The sequence below is a fragment of the Anarrhichthys ocellatus genome, unplaced genomic scaffold (genome assembly GCF_004355925.1).
Source record: "Anarrhichthys ocellatus isolate YVR2014 unplaced genomic scaffold, GSC_Weel_1.0 scaffold18, whole genome shotgun sequence".
In the NCBI taxonomy this organism is placed as follows: domain Eukaryota; kingdom Metazoa; phylum Chordata; class Actinopteri; order Perciformes; family Anarhichadidae; genus Anarrhichthys; species Anarrhichthys ocellatus.
The window spans coordinates 2,884,844-2,907,211 of NW_022280048.1; the positions used below are offsets into that span (position 1 = coordinate 2,884,844).

A 22,368-nucleotide genomic window follows, 5' to 3' on the forward strand; every position below is an offset into this window, starting at 1 on the left:
TGTGTGTGTGTGTGTGTGTGTGTGTGTGTGTGTGTGTGTGTGTGTGTTCTGGATGAAAATTTGAATCGGAAAAAGTAACAATAGTTGTGAAAGTACTCAGAATACAAGACGAGTACTTATAACTGTCCAGTATGTGAGTAAATGTAGACTACTTTGTTGTTATTTTTCACCACTGTTGTGTGGTTTGCACCACAGCAACACCACGCTGCTGAACTTAAAGTTGATACAAAGAATAAAGAACTCCCAGATGAGTCACACAGCCTAAAGAACAGGGTCAAGTCTGTATGTCTTCTGTCTCTGTATGCATTACCACCACGCATGGAACTTATCAGTCACTCAACAAGCAGTAACGCTCACCGCAGTGCTGACTGAAGGCTCGACAGTGTCTGACGCTCCTCCACACTGTCAAGGGTCACCGTGAGAGTGACAACAAAGCCACTCCCATCACCGTGAATTATATTTAGATCCTACTGACATGTAAGGCTAACCTGCATCCTCACTGGACTCTCCAGCTGCCACTCCATTGAACGGAAACACCTCTTGAGCAAGGGGTTTTATACTTTCCTACAAGTGGGAATGACCGGGTGGGTTTAGTTGTTGAACAGTGGGCATTGATCAGGAGTGCAGCAGGCGGGATCACAGAACCTCCAGTGAAAACTATCTGAGAGAAGTTTATCTTGGCGATGCAGTCTCTTCAGGAGAACATGACCTCTCCGTGAACGAAAGAGGCTGAGTCACCAACTGACTCTGGATCTGCTGTAGGAGATGAACATTTTAAGGTACGTTTTTCTTAATGAAGATATACCCAAGCTAATCTTTTTTAATGTCTAACTTAATATTCCAAAAATATGTTACAGTTCTGAAGTTAATTTGCCTATCTAAAGTATCTTTTATATTGTATATCTGAGTAGAAATTTGGGAATGAAACCCAGACTCAGTATTAAGTTCACTAACAACAGTTACTGCAACATGAAAAGTGTTGATCCTTTAAAATATCCTTTCATTTCTGCTTGACAATCTTTACGTTTTTCAAACAGGTGTTCCGATTCACAATATGTGTACTTATCATCACTCGGGACAAGCACAACTATTTTTAAAGTACATTTTTGCCCATGTTGTAACCAATAGGCCCCTGAAATCTAAACTAGAAACCTAATTCTGGAGTCGGGGGAGCACTGGTGGCTACTGTGTCACAAGATCGAGGAGTCTCCCCTGCCTGCTCCGGGGCTTTCTCTCGCACACAGTCAGCTGTGTCCTTGCCCTTTTTATTAGCCTACTCTGGATAGGACACAACCTCTGGGAGTACAAGCAGTGAATTCATAATAAATCAGTGTCTCTATCAGTAAGTCTCATCTGAAGTACAGTAGCCTTTGGTTGAAGGGTAACTGCAGAGAAAAAACAAATACCATATTTATAATGGTTAACATGGAATGCCATGCGTAAATCGAACAGCAACTTCACTGTTTTAACTAAATGTCCTTATTGGATTGAATGTGAGCTTAAATTACTGTTGAGATTTACGTCATGTTTCCCACATTAAGTGCGTGATACAGATTTCGTGCATGCATAAAAACGCCCAATGTATTTGATGTCAGGTTTATTTAGATCCTGTTGTGAACACCTACTTCTGAAATTCTCTTTAAGCTGCTAGAATAAATACTCTAAATCACCACATCAACTTAAAAGTGTGTCTTCACAGCTTGTTTCCGCTGCCCCAGAGTGGCTAAAAAAATCAGTTATCGCTGATTTAAATTTCTCTATGTTACCATAATATAGTAGTTAGTATATGTATTTATTTGGAAGGTTCAAGTTATAAATGATACAAGAAAAGAAAGAAAACCACTTTCACAACTACAATTTCACAGCCAAACCATGTCAAAGCAAGGGGCCTGATTTGTAGCTTCAGGACGTACTGCACCAAATCTTTAAGTTTATATGACGAGGCCGGAGTCTGCCACATTACTGTGTTCATTTGATCCAAGTCAAATATTTTTAACTCCCTCTCCTTACAGATATCTCTCCTGGTTTTTTCGATAAATTGAGTCTACATTTGTGAGCCAGTATGGGGGACTGGAACTTGTTGGGGAAGCTGCTGGAGAGTGCCCAGGAACACTCCACCGTTGTGGGCAAGGTCTGGCTGACAGTGTTGTTCATCTTCCGCATCCTGGTGCTGGGATCCGCCGCTGAGAAGGTGTGGGGCGACGAGCAGTCCGGCTTCACGTGTGACACCAAGCAGCCCGGTTGTCAGAACGTCTGCTACGACAAAACCTTCCCCATTTCTCATATCCGCTTCTGGGTGTTGCAGATCATCTTTGTCTCAACGCCAACTCTTATTTATCTGGGCCACATCCTTCATCTGGTCCGCATGGAGGAAAAGGAGGAACAGAGAGAGAAGGAACTTGCCATCCACAATGAAAAGCACCAGCAGTTACATGTAACCAAAGCCAAGAAGGCCCCAATCAAAGACAACCAGGGCCATGTGCGCTTGAAAGGCGCACTGTTGCGAACCTACGTCTTCAACGTTATTTTTAAGACCCTGTTTGAAGTGGCCTTTATTGTAGCTCAGTACTTCCTGTATGGTTTCGAGCTCAAGCCAATGTACACCTGCGACCGCTGGCCTTGCCCTAATATGGTGAACTGCTACATCTCTCGACCCACTGAGAAGACGATATTCATCCTGTTCATGCTGGCCGTGGCCTGCCTCTCCCTGCTGCTCAACCTGGTGGAAATGTACCATTTAGGTTTCACAAAGTGCCACCAGGGTCTCCGTTACAGACGATCGCAGGCTGCAGGTGAGGCTCCCAAGGCCCTAAATGAGGCGGTCATGCCGTATGTCCCGAACTACAACTTCTTTGCTGGTCATGCTGCGGTGCCTGAACCTTTCCCCGCGGACTCAAAGTACAGCATGGCAGAGCCTAACGCTGCCTACAGCCCCTACAACAGCAAAGCGGTTCACAAGCAGAACAGAGACAATATGGCCGTGGAGAGAAAAGGTAAACCAGAGGGAGACGATGTGAAGGAGAGGAAAATCTCCAGCCCTATCTTTGAGTTGCCCATTGAAAATCAGCGCAGAAACAGTCAGTCAAGCAAGCACAGCAGTAACAAGAGCAGGCTGGATGACCTGAAGATCTAGTGACCGGTGTTTTTACCCAAGACTCAGGAACAACATGCGTTTGTCTGTGAAAATGTCTGCATGAGTATGGAAGACTATTACTACCAACACTATTGAGTGACCACAAGATTTGAGAGTGCACAAGGACAGCTTTGTAAACGTCGAACATGTGAGAGGCCATTACAATCGGGCTTTAAAAGGACGTACTGTACCCACAAATAGCTTTGTGGTCAAATTTCTTTCAGAAGTAAACCTGATAGTTCAGTAACATGATGTTACTTGGAAGACGGTTGAATATTGTGACACTTGAATGCGTTTTATTCTGCTCTCACCACGAGTTTGTGTGTGATGGATATAACTTTGAAAAAAATAAGCAAAGGAAGCTACACTTCTCATTCAAATCATAATTTAATGAGCTCCTCTTGTGGTATGAAATTATCAACTACGACCACAATTCATCGTTTGCTCTCAAAAACCGTCCTGTGTTGACTTGCAGATTAAGTAATGAGCAAATTAGTTTTGAACTTGCTCAATAGTTTAACTTCCATACCCGTGGGGGATAAAGATGCAGACTACTTGATAATTGTTTTGTTTACAAGCAACTTACTCTCTAAAACTGTGACATGCACGGAAACTGTCAAAGCAAAAAGCTTTTGTTGGACAAAAATGAACCTCTTACTGCAGTTGGAATATGTGGAATGTTAGTGAAATGCTTTTATCATCATGTTGCTGTACCGTTTCTGTTTTTCCATTGAACATTTGCTTTTATAAACCAAATTATGGGCAACAAATGTCCATATGCTTATTTGGATTATTCGGAAAGTATATATATGTTGAAATACACACACATTTAATTGTTAATATGTGACTTTGTAATTTGATTAAACTGACGCACGGTTGTCCGGCTGGCAACCAGACATCCAGCTTTTGACTGCCCAAAATGAATAAGATGGTAGCCGTTTTAATTTACTTTATATTTTGAGTTATGATTCTATGCAGTTATACTGTATATCAGCTTCATAATGAAAATGTAAAAGAATAAAAGCTTTATTACAGTAACCAAACAAGTTTCCTTTGTAGTTTGTGTTTTATCTGATACTTTACACAATTTGAATCTTAAGTGTTGTCCGTTAAATTGTCCAACCTCATTTTCTGATCGATACCAGCAGTGCAGCTGTTGTCATGTTCTTCACAGATCCCTCAAAATGAATCCCGCAAGTCACGGGTTGTTTGTTCATCTATTTTTTTTGGTTTTCTGGACCTTTGTGCTGATTCCCAGCACTGCAGATCCATTGGCCCTTCAACATTGAAGTGTTGTCCATCATCTATACTTTCAGAGATGACCTCCAATCTGTCCTGATTCTGCTTGGTCAGCTGGTACCCCTCTCACATCCGGCTGAAGAGACTGAGAGAGCAAACACCACATCATGTAGCATCATAAATGTTGTATGCTGTCTCTATTTTTGATATGTAAAGAAATGGTTGCTACTGATGGCTAAAATGTTTTGCAATGGCAACCTGCCAACTGTTACTGGCAAGCCTTATGGTGTGCAAAATATTGTTTTGTTAATATTGATGTTGTAAGTCGGATAGCAGATGTATTGTGATCATCGAGAGGCAAAAAATAATATTGATTCCTTGAATACTTATCATGAAAACGTTATACTTTGATATTCTCTGGCGGTATTTCTAACATGCAGCGTTTCCATAACAAACACACTGCTGGAGACAAGTTGGTGACATAAAAATGTATGATTCATCCTGCAGCTCAACAAGTGTCACAGTTTCAGAGGCAGACTATATTAGTATTCACATAAACCTCTTATAAGATGACTGATGTTTCAGTGTTTATCACAATTGTGACACCTAGATTTCAAGTATTTCGGACATCAAATGTTTTGGTCGGCACACTTTGGTGTTTGCACTTTCACCTTATTATGAATGTTTTAATCATTTAAGTGGATATAGATTAAAATATACAGTATATCTAAACATTTACCTCCAAGTCAGGTCTAAACATATCAGACATGAAAAGTATTAATGACTTACTTACTTTGACTGCAACCTGTCAACTAATATATAACGTTTTTTGCTGTATTATAACCTAGAAGAGGTGAGTTGATATTTATTCACTGAGCCTGTTCACATTGAAAAACTCCCTTGTTTGAGATCAACTGCCATGCATTTATTTAAAAAGATAATGTCACATGAACTACAAAAATGCTTGCACATAGTTAGAAATCACAGCTACAGATGTAGCTACAGCTAAATATTAATTTCTCATTCTCTCATTTTAATCTCTTTTTTGTTTTTGACCTACAAGATACATAAATATTGAATGTAGCTAAAAAACAAACAATAAAAAGGAAATGTTATTGATTAAGAAAAACAAATTAACCTCTTGCAAAAACCAAAGCAGTATTGAGAATACAAAATTGGTTCTGTGAGTAGAACGAATGCTAAAAATAAGGGTCATCTTGGTCAAACAGTTCTATTTTATTCTTGGCAGAAATAAACACATTTGCTAAACTCCAATGCTAAGCTGTTATCCCTAATCTCTGTTTGTCAGTAGCAAAGCTCTATGTACAAACAATCAGGCATGCTTCTCGCTAGCCCGGCGCTGACACCTCTACCAGTCCACACTCCAAACCAGCTACCCTTTAGTTCCTAAGTCCAGTCTCCTATGGACGTAGCGTCTACTGACACATTTAATTTGGAATCAGGTAAAAATTAGGGGGGTGTCAGATAGAGCAGGCTACAGCTCTTATTTTGATGTGTCAGATGCATGTTAAATCAACATTTCATTTGTTACATTAGATCAGATTCTGTATTGGCAGATACACAATATTAAAAGAGTCTAATCAGGAACAGAAATGAGGGGAACACTTGCTCAGGACATCCCTATAATAATCCTTGTCATGAGGTTTTTATAACAAATAAATGCTGAGCAAAAGGTTTGGATCCTGTGGACAACTGCTGTCATGTCTGTTTAAATGCCATACTCTCACCTTATTGGCTGGGAGTTGGTGACCATTATTTGAAGGAGCCAATCAAAAACAAGTCTTGTGCTGAATGGATCAGTTTGGTGAAAGAAAATATTTAAAAAAACAGTAGAATTCTATCAAGCGAATTTGTAAGATAATTTGTCTAATTGTCAACCGCAATCACTGCTATGATTAGATTTGCCAAGCGTGTCAATACAGCCCTTCTAGCCTTATTTTTAACTGCTTGGTTTCCAGCAGCTGCAGCAAACATGCACAGACTGAGTCTGCCGTGTGGATGGAACCATTTCCAAAACACATGCCAACACATGAACTGGTGAGAGCTCTGCTTCAAAGACTTCCTCACTGCTGCTATAAATAACTCTCGTGCACACTTGCAGGAGCATTGTGGTATTGGGGGTAGGGGGCCAAACGCTTCTTCCCCTGCATCAGCAACAATAACAAGTTGTTGCCAACAATTTGGCCCAAGTAAAGACCGATAAGTAGACCGACAAGTAAAGACCGGTGTGCATAGTGCAGTGTATCGTCTGTTCTCTGCCCTGCAGCTGATTAACAACCGCAATTGTTTTCATTCATTCAGTCAAATATTCTAAATACTACAGTGTAACGCCAAAATGGAGGTAGTCTGGTCAGGAAGGACAGTTTGTCTATGAGAACTTAGGAGAAATGCTTAAAGGGATAGTGTGGACCTTTTAAAGTTGGGTTGTGTCAATAGTCGGTGTATTACTACCTACAGTAGTCGGCCCTTCTGTGGCGGCGTGCCGACTGCCATCTAATGTGGCTAATACACTGACTATAGATAATACCTCATTCAAAAACACTTAAAAAGATCCAAACTATCCCTTTAAGGTCCCCATTGGCTTTCATCAATGTTATGAACCAAGATAAGAACCCTCAACCTTCTGGAGCAGCTCAATCTCTCTTGACAGGACAAGAATGAAAACTGAACAGGTGACCAGGGTGAAGGTTGTGAACTCTGAACCATATGCAACCAAATCTCCGAGCCAGAATAGTACGAGTGATACGCAGACACCATCCGTCACTGAGTCACACTGCTACTCGTAAATCAGACGGACAGAGTGCAAGCTTTCGGACAAGTTAATGAGGGGACATTTCAGGGTTAATGAAGATTTATTGTGGGCCTATATATACTGTATGCTTCTCCACCAATCATTTGCATGTTGGAAGTTCAATTCCTGGTATTCGAACAGTATTTCCAATGCATTTTCATCCTACTCTCACATACATGTGGTGTGGAAAAGCCAGGAAGTGAACGGGTAATATCCGTGTAGTTTAGTCTATGTATTGGCTTTTCTCACCAAGCGCAGCACTTTTTAAAAAAGCTTTCAAAGTTCTCACATACTGGCCGTAAAGTTGTCTATAACCATATAGCCTAATGCCAGGATTTTCCATTAAAACAGTAATTTCTACTGTACGTTGTGGCACCATATGAGACGGAACTTCAAGGCTTTTGTGGGCCCAGATCTGGATAGGAAACATGCCAGGGACTGTAGGTATTTATTGTTTGTTGGTGATTGGGTAGTCAGCTGTTATGAGAGAGGCAGACAAATTCCAGACCTGTGGGTTAAGTTTGGAGCCTCTCACACTACAACTATGAGCATATATTGAGTCAAAGCTTCCTTCTATCAGTTGACAAGAGTTTCAGCTCATAATTTAGCTCTCCGACCCACAACTTTACTGATTTGGTTCACGGTCACGCTTTGGTAATATTTTTGGCCGCAACAGGCAGTTGACAGACGGACACAGTTAGCAGCTAAGAGAGCAAGTGAACACAGTCGAGCATTTAGCTGTCAGACAGCAAGATGTTTCCCCTTTAAAACAGAGCGGAGAGTGAATATTATTGGACTTAAATTCACCAGGTGAATACAAACACGATTCCAAAGGACTATTCTCGCTCCATAACTGCTGGTAAATAACCATCTAAACCAAAAAGCAAATTGCAGGTTTAATGTCTCTAGTAGGCCTGCTAAACATACTGCACATATTGTTAAACATTAGTTGCATTGCATGGATATAAATAGGGCATTGAACACAGACCCACCTTCCTTTCTTTGTTGTGACGTCTTCAAAATTAAGTTTTCAAAATGAATTTTGACTTACCACAATAACAGTCTGCTTATTCATCCATGACTATATTTATTATACAATAAAATCCTACATAACTTTCCCTATATTATATGCAGATTGACAAATATAAACATACATGACTTATTGATATATATTCTAGATACATATTTATATATATATATATATAGAGAGAGAATTTTATTACCCTTAAAACACAAATAAACAAGTACCAATTAACATGTCATGAGTTCAATTTCAAATCACTGTTGGTGTGTGTACATCCAAGGTGCTCCAGGTAACACTCAGAAGGACCAAAACATGATAACAAAATAACCTTATTATTCATAGAATCATCACTCTTTATTCCGATACCTTTGAATGGAGAAAATCAAAAGCATAATCAAGAAGATAAACCAAAATATCTGTGCTTCACACATTTTGCTAAGCGAGCTCTCAATCAAAAGCTACACACTATAGAAGCAGTCGACTACACTTGGAAATATACGGACTTGATTAATAATCGTAGACGAATGCAGGAGCTGGAGCATTGTCCATGCCTGCTGTATAAATGATGCTTAATGGCAGATCTGGTAGCATGCCGGGGATAAAGATTTCCAACCGTAACATTTTCCTTCCTCTGTTCCTAAAATGTCATTTATTTCCTCAGCAAGTGAAAAGCACAATCTATTTTGGGCAAAAAAAAGTTACATTTTCCAAAAGTTTTGCCTAAAGAACCACAATTAAGAAATGACTGAGCATCTTAAGATGTGTTATGTCTTAACCACTGTACAACATTTCTTCCATAAAGACCAACAAATGAAATTAAACTTTTGTTTAATTTTTAATCTTTAAGATATCACATAATCATAAACTGAGCAATTAACTGAAATGAAAAGCTCAGAACTATCGCAGAAAGACTAAAAACGCAGTCTTTGCTTAGATGTTTTAATCTGCATTTTATAATCATTTCTTGAAGTTCGGAGAAAAGTCGTACTGAAATAGCCAGACCATGGTCGGAGAACATTGTTTAAATAGATAGCCATGCTGCTTTGAAACTCTGCGGTTTCATTATGGCTTAATGCACTGGACGGATGTCACTGACTGAGCTTTGGAGTAGAGCAGTGACATGACATCAAAGATGATAGGGCGTATTTTTGATATTCATTTTTTACATTAGTCATGTAAACACCAACAGATGTGTCTTTTCAGTTCCACTGAGTTTTCAAAAAGTATGTACAACTCACGTTAACAATCAATTAACCCAATAATTACACAATGAAGTACATTTCAGATTGGTCCTTATATCTTAATTGGAAAAAAAAACAAAAAAAACGTTACTGGCAAATGGCAAAATAATAAAAAACTAAAAGGACAGAGAATTGCACTTGCACTTAAAGAGCTTCTAAAAACAAGCAGAGATAAAGCTCAGAGTTTGGCCCCGAGAGAAGCTGCAGCCGAAGCTGTCACAAGCTTTTTGGAATCAGACGCCTAGAAGATCTGGCCGAGATACAGGCTTATCTAGAACGTGTGAATCTCAAACAATTGTGCGGATGATTCACTGAGACAGAAGCCAAAAAAAAAAAACAGAGAAGCAGAAAATGCACAGACGAAAAAGGAAAAAAACTCAAATACTGTAAATCACATCTGGCTTTCTGCAGCGAGCAGTTATAGTTGCTGTTCATTGAAAGTTAGCATAATGTTAAGTTAGCATAATGTGGCGAGCAATGTAACTATGCTACTCATGCTCTATATATTTTAACGTTAGATATTTGTAAGCCAACTCCGTTATATACTTTATATATCCCAGATCCAAAAAATATCCCTTTTCTCCCTTTTATTTAACACAAATTGCACCCTGAGATTTGATAAAATAAAATGTCCTTCAAAAAGGTTTAAGTTGTGTCCACAACAGTCTACGAGCTCATATCTTACACGCCTCATAAATACTATTGAAGTGATCTCTATGTACAAAATGCTGCACTTATACTAGAGCATAACATTCTACATATACGTTAAGAGGCACATAAGCACACACAAGTACATCAACCAATAGCACTCTGAAGCCAACACACGGCACATTTTCAGAGGCCGATGCAGGAGGTTTCCCTGCAGCAGCAGCACTCAGAGTATTTTACCTTTACTGACCATTGTTTGCAGTATGACGTGCTTAAAGTCATGCTATGATGTCGTTGCTGCCGTTAGAGGAACGAGACAGTCGAGTGTGGCAGTACAGCATCCTCTCTTGTGTATTATTGCAAATGTATAATACCATGATTGAATCTTTTATGCAGTGAATAAAATGCATCTGACATTGAGATAATCCGTATGGCTTTCCTTGCTCACGGTACTACTGTTTATTCTGTGCCTCTTCAACTGGAAAGCTGTTGTTTCTCACAATAAGTTGACATTTACAGAACAACATTAATGCTGCCTAAGAACAGGAGACACGTTAAGTCACAGGACACACTAGTTTGTTTTACGACAGCAGCGACTAGTTATCTTCAGCAGAAAACACATCACGATATCCAGAGGGAGAATCGTTTGAACTTCAGCATCATGACATCAGAGAGAGGGCGGGACTGAATCTGCTGTCACGTTTCTAAATACAGGGAACAGTACTGAATGTCCCTTACAAAATGCAAAGCTATACTGTAGATGCTCCATGGCGCATAGGGGAAACATATATTCTGAGGCTACATGAGAGGATGAATTTCATCACAGAGCTTGAAAATGCATAATCAGATTTAAGGAACGACAGTCTGCAATGAGGCCTAACATGAAAATGCAGCGACGGTGTCGGTCAGTGGACTGCAACAACAGTGTTTACAGTGGCTTTCAGATTGTGTGCCTTAGTTGTTTCATAAGCTATCATTGCATGAAGCCAACACACACACAGAGCCCAGATTATTGAAATCTGATGTCTCCTCTTCATTAATGATACCACCGTCTGCCCCGCCAAAAAACCCCTGCTGTCCTTTCCAAGCGGAGAACGGAAATTCATGGTGACTTTAGGGTTTGAATCAGAAGCTAAGTATCAATTCACTTGTGTATCCTTTCACTTATTCGCATTTAGCTTCAGCTGGGCAACCCTAGCTTGTCCCAGCTTAGTCTGAACATCGACAGGCCTTTCGAAGAAGCTCACGATGGTCGGCTCGTTGAGCAGAGAAGCGAGGACCTGCTCGAACGAAAAGGACCACTCCATCTCCGTGAGGTCGGTCCCCGCATCCCGACTGTAGCGGGAGCTGGAGGTGTCGGAGCTCTCCGGGGTGGTCGAAGCTTCTTCCGTCGTAGGCTCCTCCTCTTCCTCAGCGGCGGCGGTGGCGTTGGCAGGATTTGCGGACTCGGACGGGCTGCTCGGCTCCTGCAGCCTCCGCCCGACCTCCTCCATCCTCAGGAGAAGACTGGTCACGTGAGCCACGGCTCGGTACAGAGACTCCTCCTCTGGATCGCCGTGAAAGATGTTGTACAGTGTCTTGGAGAACTGGATGAACTGAGTCTGAGATTAAAAAAAAAAAAGATATATATATATATATATATATATATATACACATTTTGTGCTTCATCAGATAATCTGACGTATCATATAATTTTTTTGTGAAAATGTTATCTTCAGGAAGAAAATATCACTTCAGTCAAGAAACACAACATGGATTAAATTACCTGATTAATTCGGGGTAGGTCTTTAATGGTTTCCTCTTTCTTAAGTATTTCATTTTGCCATTGTTTCAGGTAGGCCTGTAGGTCCACTTTTCCTCTCCCTGTCAATTCCACACACAAACTGTAAACTATCACACATGACATGCGCAGTTGTTTTTTGTTATAGCCATGGAGTGTTTGTGATAGATTGGATTTGTTGAAATACTACCTCTTTCAGGGCTTTTCTTTATCACGCCGTCCTCTGGTAGATCAAATGCTGAAATATAGAAGCAGCATGTGAACAAATAGCACAGCGAAATGCTTCAACAACAATCATTCAATTTAAGGAAATCAGGCAAGCATTAAGACAGAATCATGACAGTATTTAGGAGGGAAGGGTAAAGGTGCAATTTGAGTTTTACAAGGAAAAGAAGGAGTAAAGAGGCTAACCAGTGAGTCTACTCAAGTGAGAAGAGTCTTCAGTCACTGGAATAAAGTGCTGGATTCTTTCTTCCTTTAAGTGCAAAGGACTACCTGTAAAAGCTAGAAGATAGCGACTGTGAGAGCACTGAGAGGAAAGATCAGAATCAGAACCGTTTATTGCCAAGTACGTTACACATACAAGGAATTTGACTTGGTGGAAGATGAAGACTGAGGATCCACATCAGCAATGTAGATGACATTTGTGAGAGAAAACATAGATATTCATACATGCTGAGTTACCAGTTTATTACACACAGTGTGACGCAGCCCCGTCTGAGAACTCTAAAATAGATTTGCATCTTTGTGAATCTTACAAAGTCTGAGGTCATGCTGAATGAGATGTGCTATACTTCTCTGCTCCAACCCGGAAGTAATCTTAATCATTGTGGTAAACCTTTCCTAACACAAGATACAGCTTAATAGTTGCCATGTGTTATCATGTTCATGCTCCACAATTGTACAACTCTTAATAGCAAGGGCACTCCTGATGTTAACATGTTTCGCACTCTATCGGTGGCGAGAAGTTAAGGTACGACAAGGCATTGTGTTGTCCTTACAACACAGAGGATGACACTGTGTAGCCCCTGCTCTCTGATTAAAGCTGCTGTACTTGTACGTGTTTGGACTAAAAACCGTACAGACTACAGAGCACATGATTTAATTTCCTCAATCAATGATGCGTTTGGCCCGGTTCCAGGGCCCAGGGCTGTCCCACTGTGAAATCGGCAAGTGTTTGAGGTCCCCGTGGTTTACTTTTCCAGCTCTCTCTCTCTCTCTCTCTCTCTCTCTCTCTGTACACTTTCCAAAAGTCCACAAAAAAACCCACAAAGCATCGCAGCGCGACGTCAAAAGCGGTGATGACGGCGCCTTTTTGCATCATAGCAAACGAAACACTGAGCACGTGGCGTCGTTTGTCTTAATATGTTGATTTGGGCCGACATAACTCGTTTACTTCTACACAGGAAGCAAAACAACAAACGGTCCACTTTGTTAAACGTACTGAAACATCAGCCTCACACTACTGTGCTCGGAAACATCACTGTGCAGGTAAAGTGACGTCACAGCGGTGCTGTCAGACAGCGTTTGGAGCACTCGCACTGATTAAAGACCGGAGGAGTTCAGTACTGGGGATCTGTCCTTGGTGCTGAAGCAATGTACGCTCTCCCCATGACACAGAACAAGCTCTGCTGCTTGACGTTCACAGGCCTGGCACATCACAGACGGTGACTCAGAGCTCCGTCTGCTGCTAAAGCTGTCACTTGTAATTTGAGCACTTCATCCTCATCACAGACCCTCTTTGTGGAGGAACTAGACCGCTGCAAAATGCCCTTACAGCACCTCGGCACCAATCGTTGCCATGGCAAACCTTCTTTCACCCAATACGGGCTATTCTTGCTTCATGCCTTCAAGCCCACACTGCCACATCACGCAGTCAGAAGTCACACATCCAAGGACAGTGTCTACCCCGAGGCAATGAGCGCACTCATCAAATACTGAGTTATGGACAAATCCTACATATCCCGGCCCTGTAGCACAAAGACTGATGCCTATCTGACCTTGTGATTTACTTTAGGCTGCTTCTGTCGGCAGCCGTCATGTTATTGCTGTCATGCTATTGCTGTCATGTTATGCAGAGTCTGGAGAACGATAAAGGATCCAGTCTGGGTCGGAGGTTGAAGCTGAAGGTGCACTAACACACATCTATCTTGTAGTTTACAATAGACAGAGAACTATTAATCTGTTTATTATGTCATTGAGATTTAACGCTACCATTGTTCTTCACTCACCTGGTGGCAGGTGCAGCTTGAAGAGGAATTTCAGCTTATTTGTGAACGATCCACTGTACAAAGTATCTGCGGGAGGAGCAATTAGAAATTATAGCAGATGCTAAAGGGTAACGGCCGCATTAGCGGAGAGCAGAGAGCGAGTGAACTCACCGAGGGCAAAGCAGAACTCTTTAAAGTTGACGAGGCCGTCCTGGTTCTCGTCTATCAGGCGGAAGACCCAGAGGGAGAGGGTGCTCTTGGCGTTGCAGAAAGCCCAGGGCGCCAGCAGAGAGAAGAGCACGCTGAACTGTTGGAAACCCAACTGATACTGCTCCAAATAGGCCAGGCTGGGGTCATGATGGAGCAGAGCGGGACTCTTCATTGTCCAGTAGCAGCTCAGGAAATGCTGCCTCTGAAAGTAGGAGACAAAATAAAAACGTCCATTTTTCCCCATTTAAAAAGAAAAATACGACTGTGGACATTTTTTGAATTATGAAACTCAAGATGCTGTGGCATGTAATTGACTCACTTTGAACAAGTTATAAAGGCCGTCAAGGTGTGACGCACTGAATCTGACTTCTTGGGTCACCACCCGAATCTGAAAAAAAGAATTCATCCTTAATACCGCAGAAACAATGCAAGTGCACTAACTACTGTAAACCCAACGGCCACTTACCACATTCTGTTTGGTTGTATCCTCCAGTGTCTGGATCACGTGCAGTTTGTTTCTTTTCCGTGAACTCTCGACTTCCTCTGAACGGATATTTCCATATTTCTAAAAAACCAAGCACAACTAGTTAATTCAACCACAAAAACCTCCATCACTGAACAATACAACACAGAGAAACACACCGTACCTCGTAGGCCTCTCGGATCAGTTCGCTGATATCCACGTTGAAGTGTGAGGCTTTGTCGTTATTGCCCACTGAAGCTTGCTTCACGGTGGAAGGCAGGGGGCTGTCTTTGTTTGTCACACTGTCAAAGAATCTGAAACCACATCGTCAGAGAAAGAGGGACAATATTTTACACAGTAATAATGTTTAAAAACATCGGTCCCAGCTTGGTTTGCATTCACACAAACTTGTTGAGGATGGTGACGGCCTCTGCGTCGTCCTGGCAGCTGATCAGAGCCCCCATGTTGTTGTCCAGCACCGCCAGGCCGAGCTGCAAGATGGCTTTTATGCCGTCGTAGAAAAAACAGTCGACCACGTTCACAGCACTCTCTATGGGGAGGACGCTGATGAAAAGAGTGAGGAACCAGGACAAGGACACGGACGAGAAGAAGCTCAGGTCTGTCATGTGATCCACCAGCTGGGGGAGATGGTCTCTAATCAGATCCTCAAACACCGCCTGGTCCACCAAAGCACCTGAGGAAAGCAACATCGGCAACATTTCAGAGTGCTATTTAACTCTTGAAGTCCTAGAATTACCAGCAGAGACAGAATCACAATCGCTTCCACTCTCACCGATAATTCGGCGGTTGAAGTAATCCGGCAACATCCTCTCACAGACGGCCACTAAGAGCCAGAAAGCCTCCTCTTCTTTGGCGTAGAGCAGAAGGACGGAGGTGAGGATGTTCATGGCCTGGACAGGTAAAAAAAGGATTGTTAAAAAAACAGACTACTTCCTCTCTAAGTATAAGGTTCCAGTAACTGGGGGGGCGGGAGGCCAATATACAAATGTATGTTCAAAAAAAAGGTACGTTTTTCAAAGCACCGGTGCCTTTAAAAAAATGTTTTCAACGGTTTTGGATCAGGTGTGGCCATTTTTCTACGGTACTTGGCCTTTTTAAAAATCACCTCTGCTTTTCAGAGTTGCTGCACTCCTCGATGTCATGAAACGACCAATCGCAGTAAAGGACACGGGTTTAAAACTGAAAGGGTTCAAAGTCTGTACTATAACCACCTTCACCTCATCTGTCACTGTTCAAAGAGCAAAAACAAAAAGGATGACCTCACATGAACTACCACTACAAATGAAGAGTTGAATAATGATCATGTGAGCAAATTGACTGGACACTGTTTATGTGTGCATATTCATCATATATCTATATTGTTCTGTGATAAACTTCTGGCTACATAAAGTCACGTGGCTAATGTCCCTCCATTTTACTCAAAGCCTCTAAGAGCTTGTGAGTGTTTGTTATCAGTTTCCATCAGGGCTTTACTGCCCGTTAAAAACAAGAAATCAAAGCACCTGGCAGTAGCCAATTTTAGGGTTCCTGTATGCATAGGCCGTGAGGACTCTGCGTAGAGCTGAGATTCCGGTGTCGCTCTGAAAGGCCGGGTGCTCTGGCAGAGAGCGGTGCAAGTCTCTCTCGATCTCATCTGTAGCCAAAGTGCTTGTTCCCAGAGACTGCTCAACCAGATCAGTGTAATAGCCGGGATGGGTGGCCATGTCGTTAACAGCCCCTACAGAGGTAGAACCACAGTCAGTCCAAAAAAACAAGATGCTGCACAGATCCCACATCAACTATGTTTTTATTGAATTATTCATGTTGAGTAAGCACTCAGTACATAACACTTCGCTAACAAATCACTGACCCGGCATATCACTTGGTATACATTTCATGGCCAGAGTAACGTCTGCTGTGTGAATACCTGAAAAAAGCATCCACAGCTCTCCTCTCAAGGCCTCGGGAACACCACGAACAATCAAGTCTCGCGTCTTCCTGGTGAAGAACATACTCGTGCCGCGTCCATATTCAGAGAAATGGATGTTCCACGACTGCTCCTTCATCTTTTCTTTAAGCTGCCGAACGCGCACGAGGCACAGACCAACAGGGTTATTGTACAATGCACTGCAACACTGTTAAACCTGGTTGTATTTATAAACAGAGGCATTTTTTATTCATGTCCACCCCCTGAATTGATTAGACACCCACTAAGACACCCCCATCCTGCAGAACATGAGAAGATCCTGGTGAATTACAATGACATCAAGCTGATCCAGTCAGATTCTGTGAGTGGTGGTTATGTCTCATTTGAAACTCTGATATTTACCATTTTGGGGTCAAGGTTCTCGACATCCTGGGGGTGGAAAACAGTCATGAGGGCCTCGGTGCTTACAGCCTTGCTGCTGTCTTTCTGTCCCACCATCAGCGTTACGTCCTCTGGGTTGTCGTCAAAGTGGTTGATGAGCGACTGGCACTCGCCTCGTATGGCCTTAGACATAAATACATATTATTTTTCAATGTCAGAAAGCACCGCTAGCTGGAAGTACAACGGCACGAATGAAACAATAGAAGCTTTACCTCCGATGACGCAGAGTGCTGGGGGCTGGGACTAATCCCACACCTGCTACGGATGGAGTTGGCGAGCCGCTGGTAGCCTCGCACCTCGGAGAAACGCAGCGCCCTCTTTCCACGCACGCACACCGTTAGAGCCCTGCTGCCGGAGTCTGGCTTCTCTACATTAATAACCTGGAAGAGGGCAATGTTTTAGGTTTCCTGCTACTCATCCGGGTGCCTTTTTGAGTCGTTATCGTTTACAATCATTCCCGTTTCACATTACCTCTCGCATCGGAATGATGACGTGACATTGGCTTCCATCTTGGCTGGCGAAACACAGGTAGTTCTCAGACAGACAGATCTTGCCAAGTGTGTTATAATGGCTGAAGGGCACCCACAGAAAGCTCTCATGCACCTCCAACAGGTTTTCCTCTTTGGGAAGCCGGAAAAATGTCCGGAACTGCTCGCTCTTTGCATGAGCTTCTAGGCCTCTGTAGGGGGGGGTAAAGCAGAAAATAATGAGCAGAACATCACATTTAAGTTTTCTAAGAACAACCTTTTAGCAGCTTCCCGACTCAAACACACAAAAGTCTCACAATAACCTCTTTTTTGTTCTCTTGACCATCACCTTCCATATCGAGCTCTCGAATATTAATCTACTTCAGTGTCTACGAGTACTTTAGATCATTACCAATATATACAGTATAATACTATAATACTGTATGTTATAGTATATTGACATTCAGTTTCTAAATTGTCCTGTTATATCATTAAATTACAGCATTTAGAATTAAAATGTCTCAATTTAAAAAGCATGGTTCTAGCTGATTGACATCCTGAATATGTAGTCAAAACTACAGTACGTTGATTTTAAAATACCTGACACTGGTATCGTCATGTATGGTCTACCTGCCACTCCAGCCAGGCTAACACAAACACAAATGCTTTTTTGACTGAAGTCAGACTTTATGTTTACTCCAGCACTAACTGGATCATGTGAAGCTGTGCAGTGCAGCGGGCAGGCGGCGGCTACCTCTTGGTAATTTGCAGGGGGTCGGAGAGCGCCGGCTCTCTCTGGAAGGCCTCTTTATCAAAAAGGCGCTTGATGGAGTAGTCAGCCAGCTGCTCCATGATAACAAATGTTTCACTGAGGTGCAGCAGCATGGAGAAGTAGTGATCCTCCCCATGGACCGAGACGCGAATGCTCTCAGTCAGGATAACGTTAGAGGTTTTCTCCAGCCTCCAGATCTCATCCCAGGAGATGATCAGTTTCACTGCAGAGGCATCGCAATAAGTGGAAATTAGACTAAGGCTCACAACTGCCAGGATAAGGATCTTCAATGAATGGGTAAATTATAATTAAAAAATAAAAAATATATAGGAAATGCATTGCAGTAACAACATACTCCCTATAGTGCCTTTATAAAGAAGTACTGATACCAAACAATGAAAATGTTCACAGCATTATTGTGATAATTCTTAAAATGTCACTTGGCTTCGTTAATATTCAGCGTTATCCATTATCCACACTGCTTTTCAAGTCTACCTCCACTATGAGGTCTGCTACAGTAAAATGGCTTTTTCACAATTATGGAACCTATAATTACCTGAAAAAATAAATATTCAAAAAGTGTTTCTTTCAGACTATAAAAGCCAACTCTGGTGGCCATTAGTGGCTGCCACAGGCTTTGTTAATACATGAAACAGAAATCAGCTTACCCTCAGCTCCCAGCAGGTATGAGTAGAAGCACATGAAGTTAGTGCTGAGGTAGAGCCAGCCCTGGCAGGGCACTTTGCCTCTCCAATAGCTGCAGGAGTAATACGTGACCAGCTTCTCCTTCGGTGGCAGCTCGAACCACTTTTCAAACCTCAAAAGCGCTTCCCGGAACTTCTCTGGATCGTCCTCCAGCACCAGGGACGTCTTCCCTTCCTCAGCAATAAGACCCTAACACATTGAACATCCAAGGTTACTGCGGACTGAGGGTGACAGTAAAAGAATGCACCATCATCTTCGTATCAACAATGGGTGTTGCTGTTGGTGACTAACCCACAACCTTCGTGTTCGCTAAGTGGCCAGAAAAATTACTCCAAATAATCAGGGATGAGCACAGTAATACAGGAATCAAGAGGCCATTATACAGTATTTGATAGCATTACAATCACAGCCCTGCTGAGAGATCAACATGTCGACATATTAGCCGTGTGGGATGAGGAGTCCCCATTTTAAAAAAGGATTTTTTTTCAGAGGTTCTTACTCTAATCTTGCCCTGTACAAAGCTGGTGATGTCTTCGCTGGAGTCAAACACAGAGAGTGTCCTCATGATGTTCTGCTGCAGCCAATCCCAGTGCTGTAAGATTTCCTCTTTGGTGACACCTGAGAGTCAAGAGACAAAACATTACAAAAACTCATCTATCAAATGTTTTTTTACTGTAAAATCTTTTAACTTTAACTTGGATTTGGGAATATTGGCTTCATTGTGACTCCGATAGAATTTTGCTGAAGTTTTTATAAAATGTCCACATGTGACATAATATGCAATTAATCAAAAGACATTTGGCAACTAGTAATCTTGAAAAATCTAATCGTTTGCCAGAATAACACATACAGAATAATACAGCGACTTTACCACATGCTATGGACCAGTACACTTGTGAGTCTGGCGTGTGGTGCAGAATGCGGAAGGGAGCAACTTTGGACGTGGAGTCCAACACAGTATCCAGAGTTCCCACAAGGAGGCCTGTAACATACAGCACATTGATATGTTTAACCACCTCTGTCACACGTGACCAAAGGCCATGTGCCATGGCTGAATCACAAAGACAAATATCGGACATATATGAAATAAAAATAAAATTAAAAATACGAGCGAAAATAACAACTTTTCATTTTTTGACCACTGCGTGTTAATTAATCCCAGCTGTGTTGAACTGTATATATATATAATGATGAATAGTTGCACTAAGAGTGTAGAATGGAGAGATCCCCTCATGGTCCACGTCAGAGCCGCACAACTAAAATTAGCTGAATCCATTATACCTTTATAACTTCTCTCAGACATGCCCTCCATGAATTATTAACACGGTCGATGTGAAACCACACTCATGCGCTGCATCAGCATTATACCGGCCTGCCTGCTGAACATGGACCAGCTCTCCACATGCTTCTACTGGTGAGCTGTAAAGGATTCAAACAGGATCATTCATGTTCTCATCAGTGCATCACACAGGAGAGCATATAGACTTAAACACATAAAAGGCTCTTGTGCTGGAGAGGCATTCAAGTGCGTCATGCCTTGTACCATCAGGTAGTATTTAACCTCCACTGCCATTAAACACCACACAAAGAGACATTGATCCTTTGGTCTTCAGCTAGAACACCATTCATTATCATTAACTATCCATTAATTACCTCGCGGCTGTCACACAGAGGCATGTGGTTAGAAAGTGTAGGTTACAATCATTGGCGGTATTATAGGCACCACTTTAATACCGGCAGGTGAGAATGGTCCAAGATCCAAGTCAGTAAAGACTGTCATGCAGTAAGGTTGTGTCTGCATTAAAAAAGGAGAACCAAGGACGTGAGAGTGCACTCAACAGAGAATGACGCTATTTTTAAGAGTTCACACATTTATTCTTTTTGTTCAGTTCAACTGGTTACTTTGAAAATGCACCACTCTTCCCTAAAACTGGTATAAGTTCAGCTTAAATATAATTTATAAGATATCAAATCAAATCAAATTTATAATAATCCATATGGATTGGTGCAACCGATGACTGTCCCTTACCGAGGACTACTCACTTAAAAGTATCAGATCAGTGTGTCGGCACTATTATAACAATACTGCTGGCCAGTTATATCGGGCATATATATATCATAATTAATTAAGTTTTTTTAACAAGGAAAAATACAAAAGCATTCACTTGTTTTGGCTTTTAAAATATGAGGAGTTCCTGCCTGTTCTTTAGGATTTTAACTGATTGACACATGAATCAATAGGCCTAAAAAAACAAAACAATCATTAGTTGTAGCCTGTAAAAACAGCAGTCACAGCGCTGACGTAGCCTAAATTACATCGTAACAACAACTTAGCATCAATGTGTCTACAAAGTCGCTGACACACTTATTGTGCAGGAAGCAGCGGCCCCTGACATTACAAATGCAAAGGGTTTAGAGAGCTGACTGAACTGCCCCCTTGGGCACCACCACCACCACCACCACCACAACCACAACAACAACAACCACAACAACAACATGTGACTGCTTACATATTCCTTCAGAGGTAAAGTCTGTATATATTGTCATAACATAGCTACTCCAACGTGTTGTTTGCTTTTGTCAGCTGGTAGTTTGCCTTGAGTGCAAATCTGTCAACAATGGCTCAAAGTTTTTCGGCCTATGTGTTCATCTTGTAAACCTAACCTCTGTCCAGTATCGAAACGGACTCGCTTAATGTTGACACCTGGCTCATACCTGTTGCTACGAGGGTATTCTTCTGCAGACTATATAAGGCTACACGGCAGCACCGCCCTATACGGGGCAGACTGCACGTCAGCTATGCAAACGTATAGCGAGTTAACCCGTTCATAACGTGCTGGTTGTAACGTGTCCCGGCGATGCCGCAGCAGCTGTTCGGCACATGCGAGGAGGCGAGAACACGCCCGCTATACGTTACCTGTCAAACCGCCTCCACCTTCTCCGTAACCTCGTCTCCTTTGCAGTACGAAGTACTCGTTATCCTCTTCCGTCACCCACAGTTTGAACGCGTTTTTCAGCAGCATCTCGTCGGGTTTGAGCCACATGTTTCAGCTGTCATGGAGTTACCTTATCAAATGCACCTGACATGTCACAGTTATCTGTAACGTAGCCCAACATCAAACCCGTGGACGTTTGTTTGTTGACCGAATCTCTCCCTTCCCACGTCGACAAGAAATGCTGCCAGAGCTGCAAGGCATTCTGGGATTGTAGTTTCTGAAGAGAAGGCGGTTCTCCGGGACGCGACACAAGCTGTGAATGAAATAAAGAAAAAAAACAAAATAACTGATTCATTTTTT

At 42.0% G+C, this 22,368-nt stretch overlaps 2 protein-coding genes across 3 annotated transcripts; one reads left to right on the top strand and one right to left on the bottom strand.

Moving 5' to 3' along the window:
- The first annotated feature begins 2,062 nt into the window (after window positions 1–2,062).
- gja2 (gap junction protein, alpha 2) lies at window positions 2,063–3,133 on the top strand. The gene has a single exon (XM_031857241.1). It carries the CDS (start codon window positions 2,063–2,065, stop codon window positions 3,131–3,133), a length of 1,071 nt encoding a protein of 356 aa, XP_031713101.1.
- A 5,118-nt stretch (window positions 3,134–8,251) lies between these two features.
- tbc1d8b (TBC1 domain family member 8B) lies at window positions 8,252–22,253 on the bottom strand. Of its 2 annotated transcripts, XM_031857331.1 has the most exons (21): window positions 21,990–22,253; window positions 19,944–20,054; window positions 19,572–19,690; window positions 19,036–19,261; window positions 18,350–18,590; window positions 17,600–17,807; window positions 17,341–17,508; window positions 17,090–17,251; window positions 16,688–16,838; window positions 16,284–16,498; window positions 15,554–15,671; window positions 15,169–15,454; window positions 14,945–15,074; window positions 14,764–14,862; window positions 14,617–14,685; window positions 14,259–14,499; window positions 14,109–14,174; window positions 12,289–12,381; window positions 12,068–12,115; window positions 11,863–11,960; window positions 8,252–11,698 (listed from the first exon to the last, which is right to left on the bottom strand). In XM_031857331.1, exons 1-21 carry the CDS (start codon window positions 22,114–22,116, stop codon window positions 11,258–11,260), a joined length of 3,417 nt encoding a protein of 1,138 aa, XP_031713191.1. In that variant the 5' UTR covers window positions 22,117–22,253; the 3' UTR covers window positions 8,252–11,257. The 2 variants fall into 2 exon arrangements, with proteins under 2 accessions (XP_031713191.1, XP_031713192.1); XM_031857332.1 differs by lacking the exon at window positions 12,289–12,381.
- Window positions 22,254–22,368: the final 115 nt, after the last annotated feature.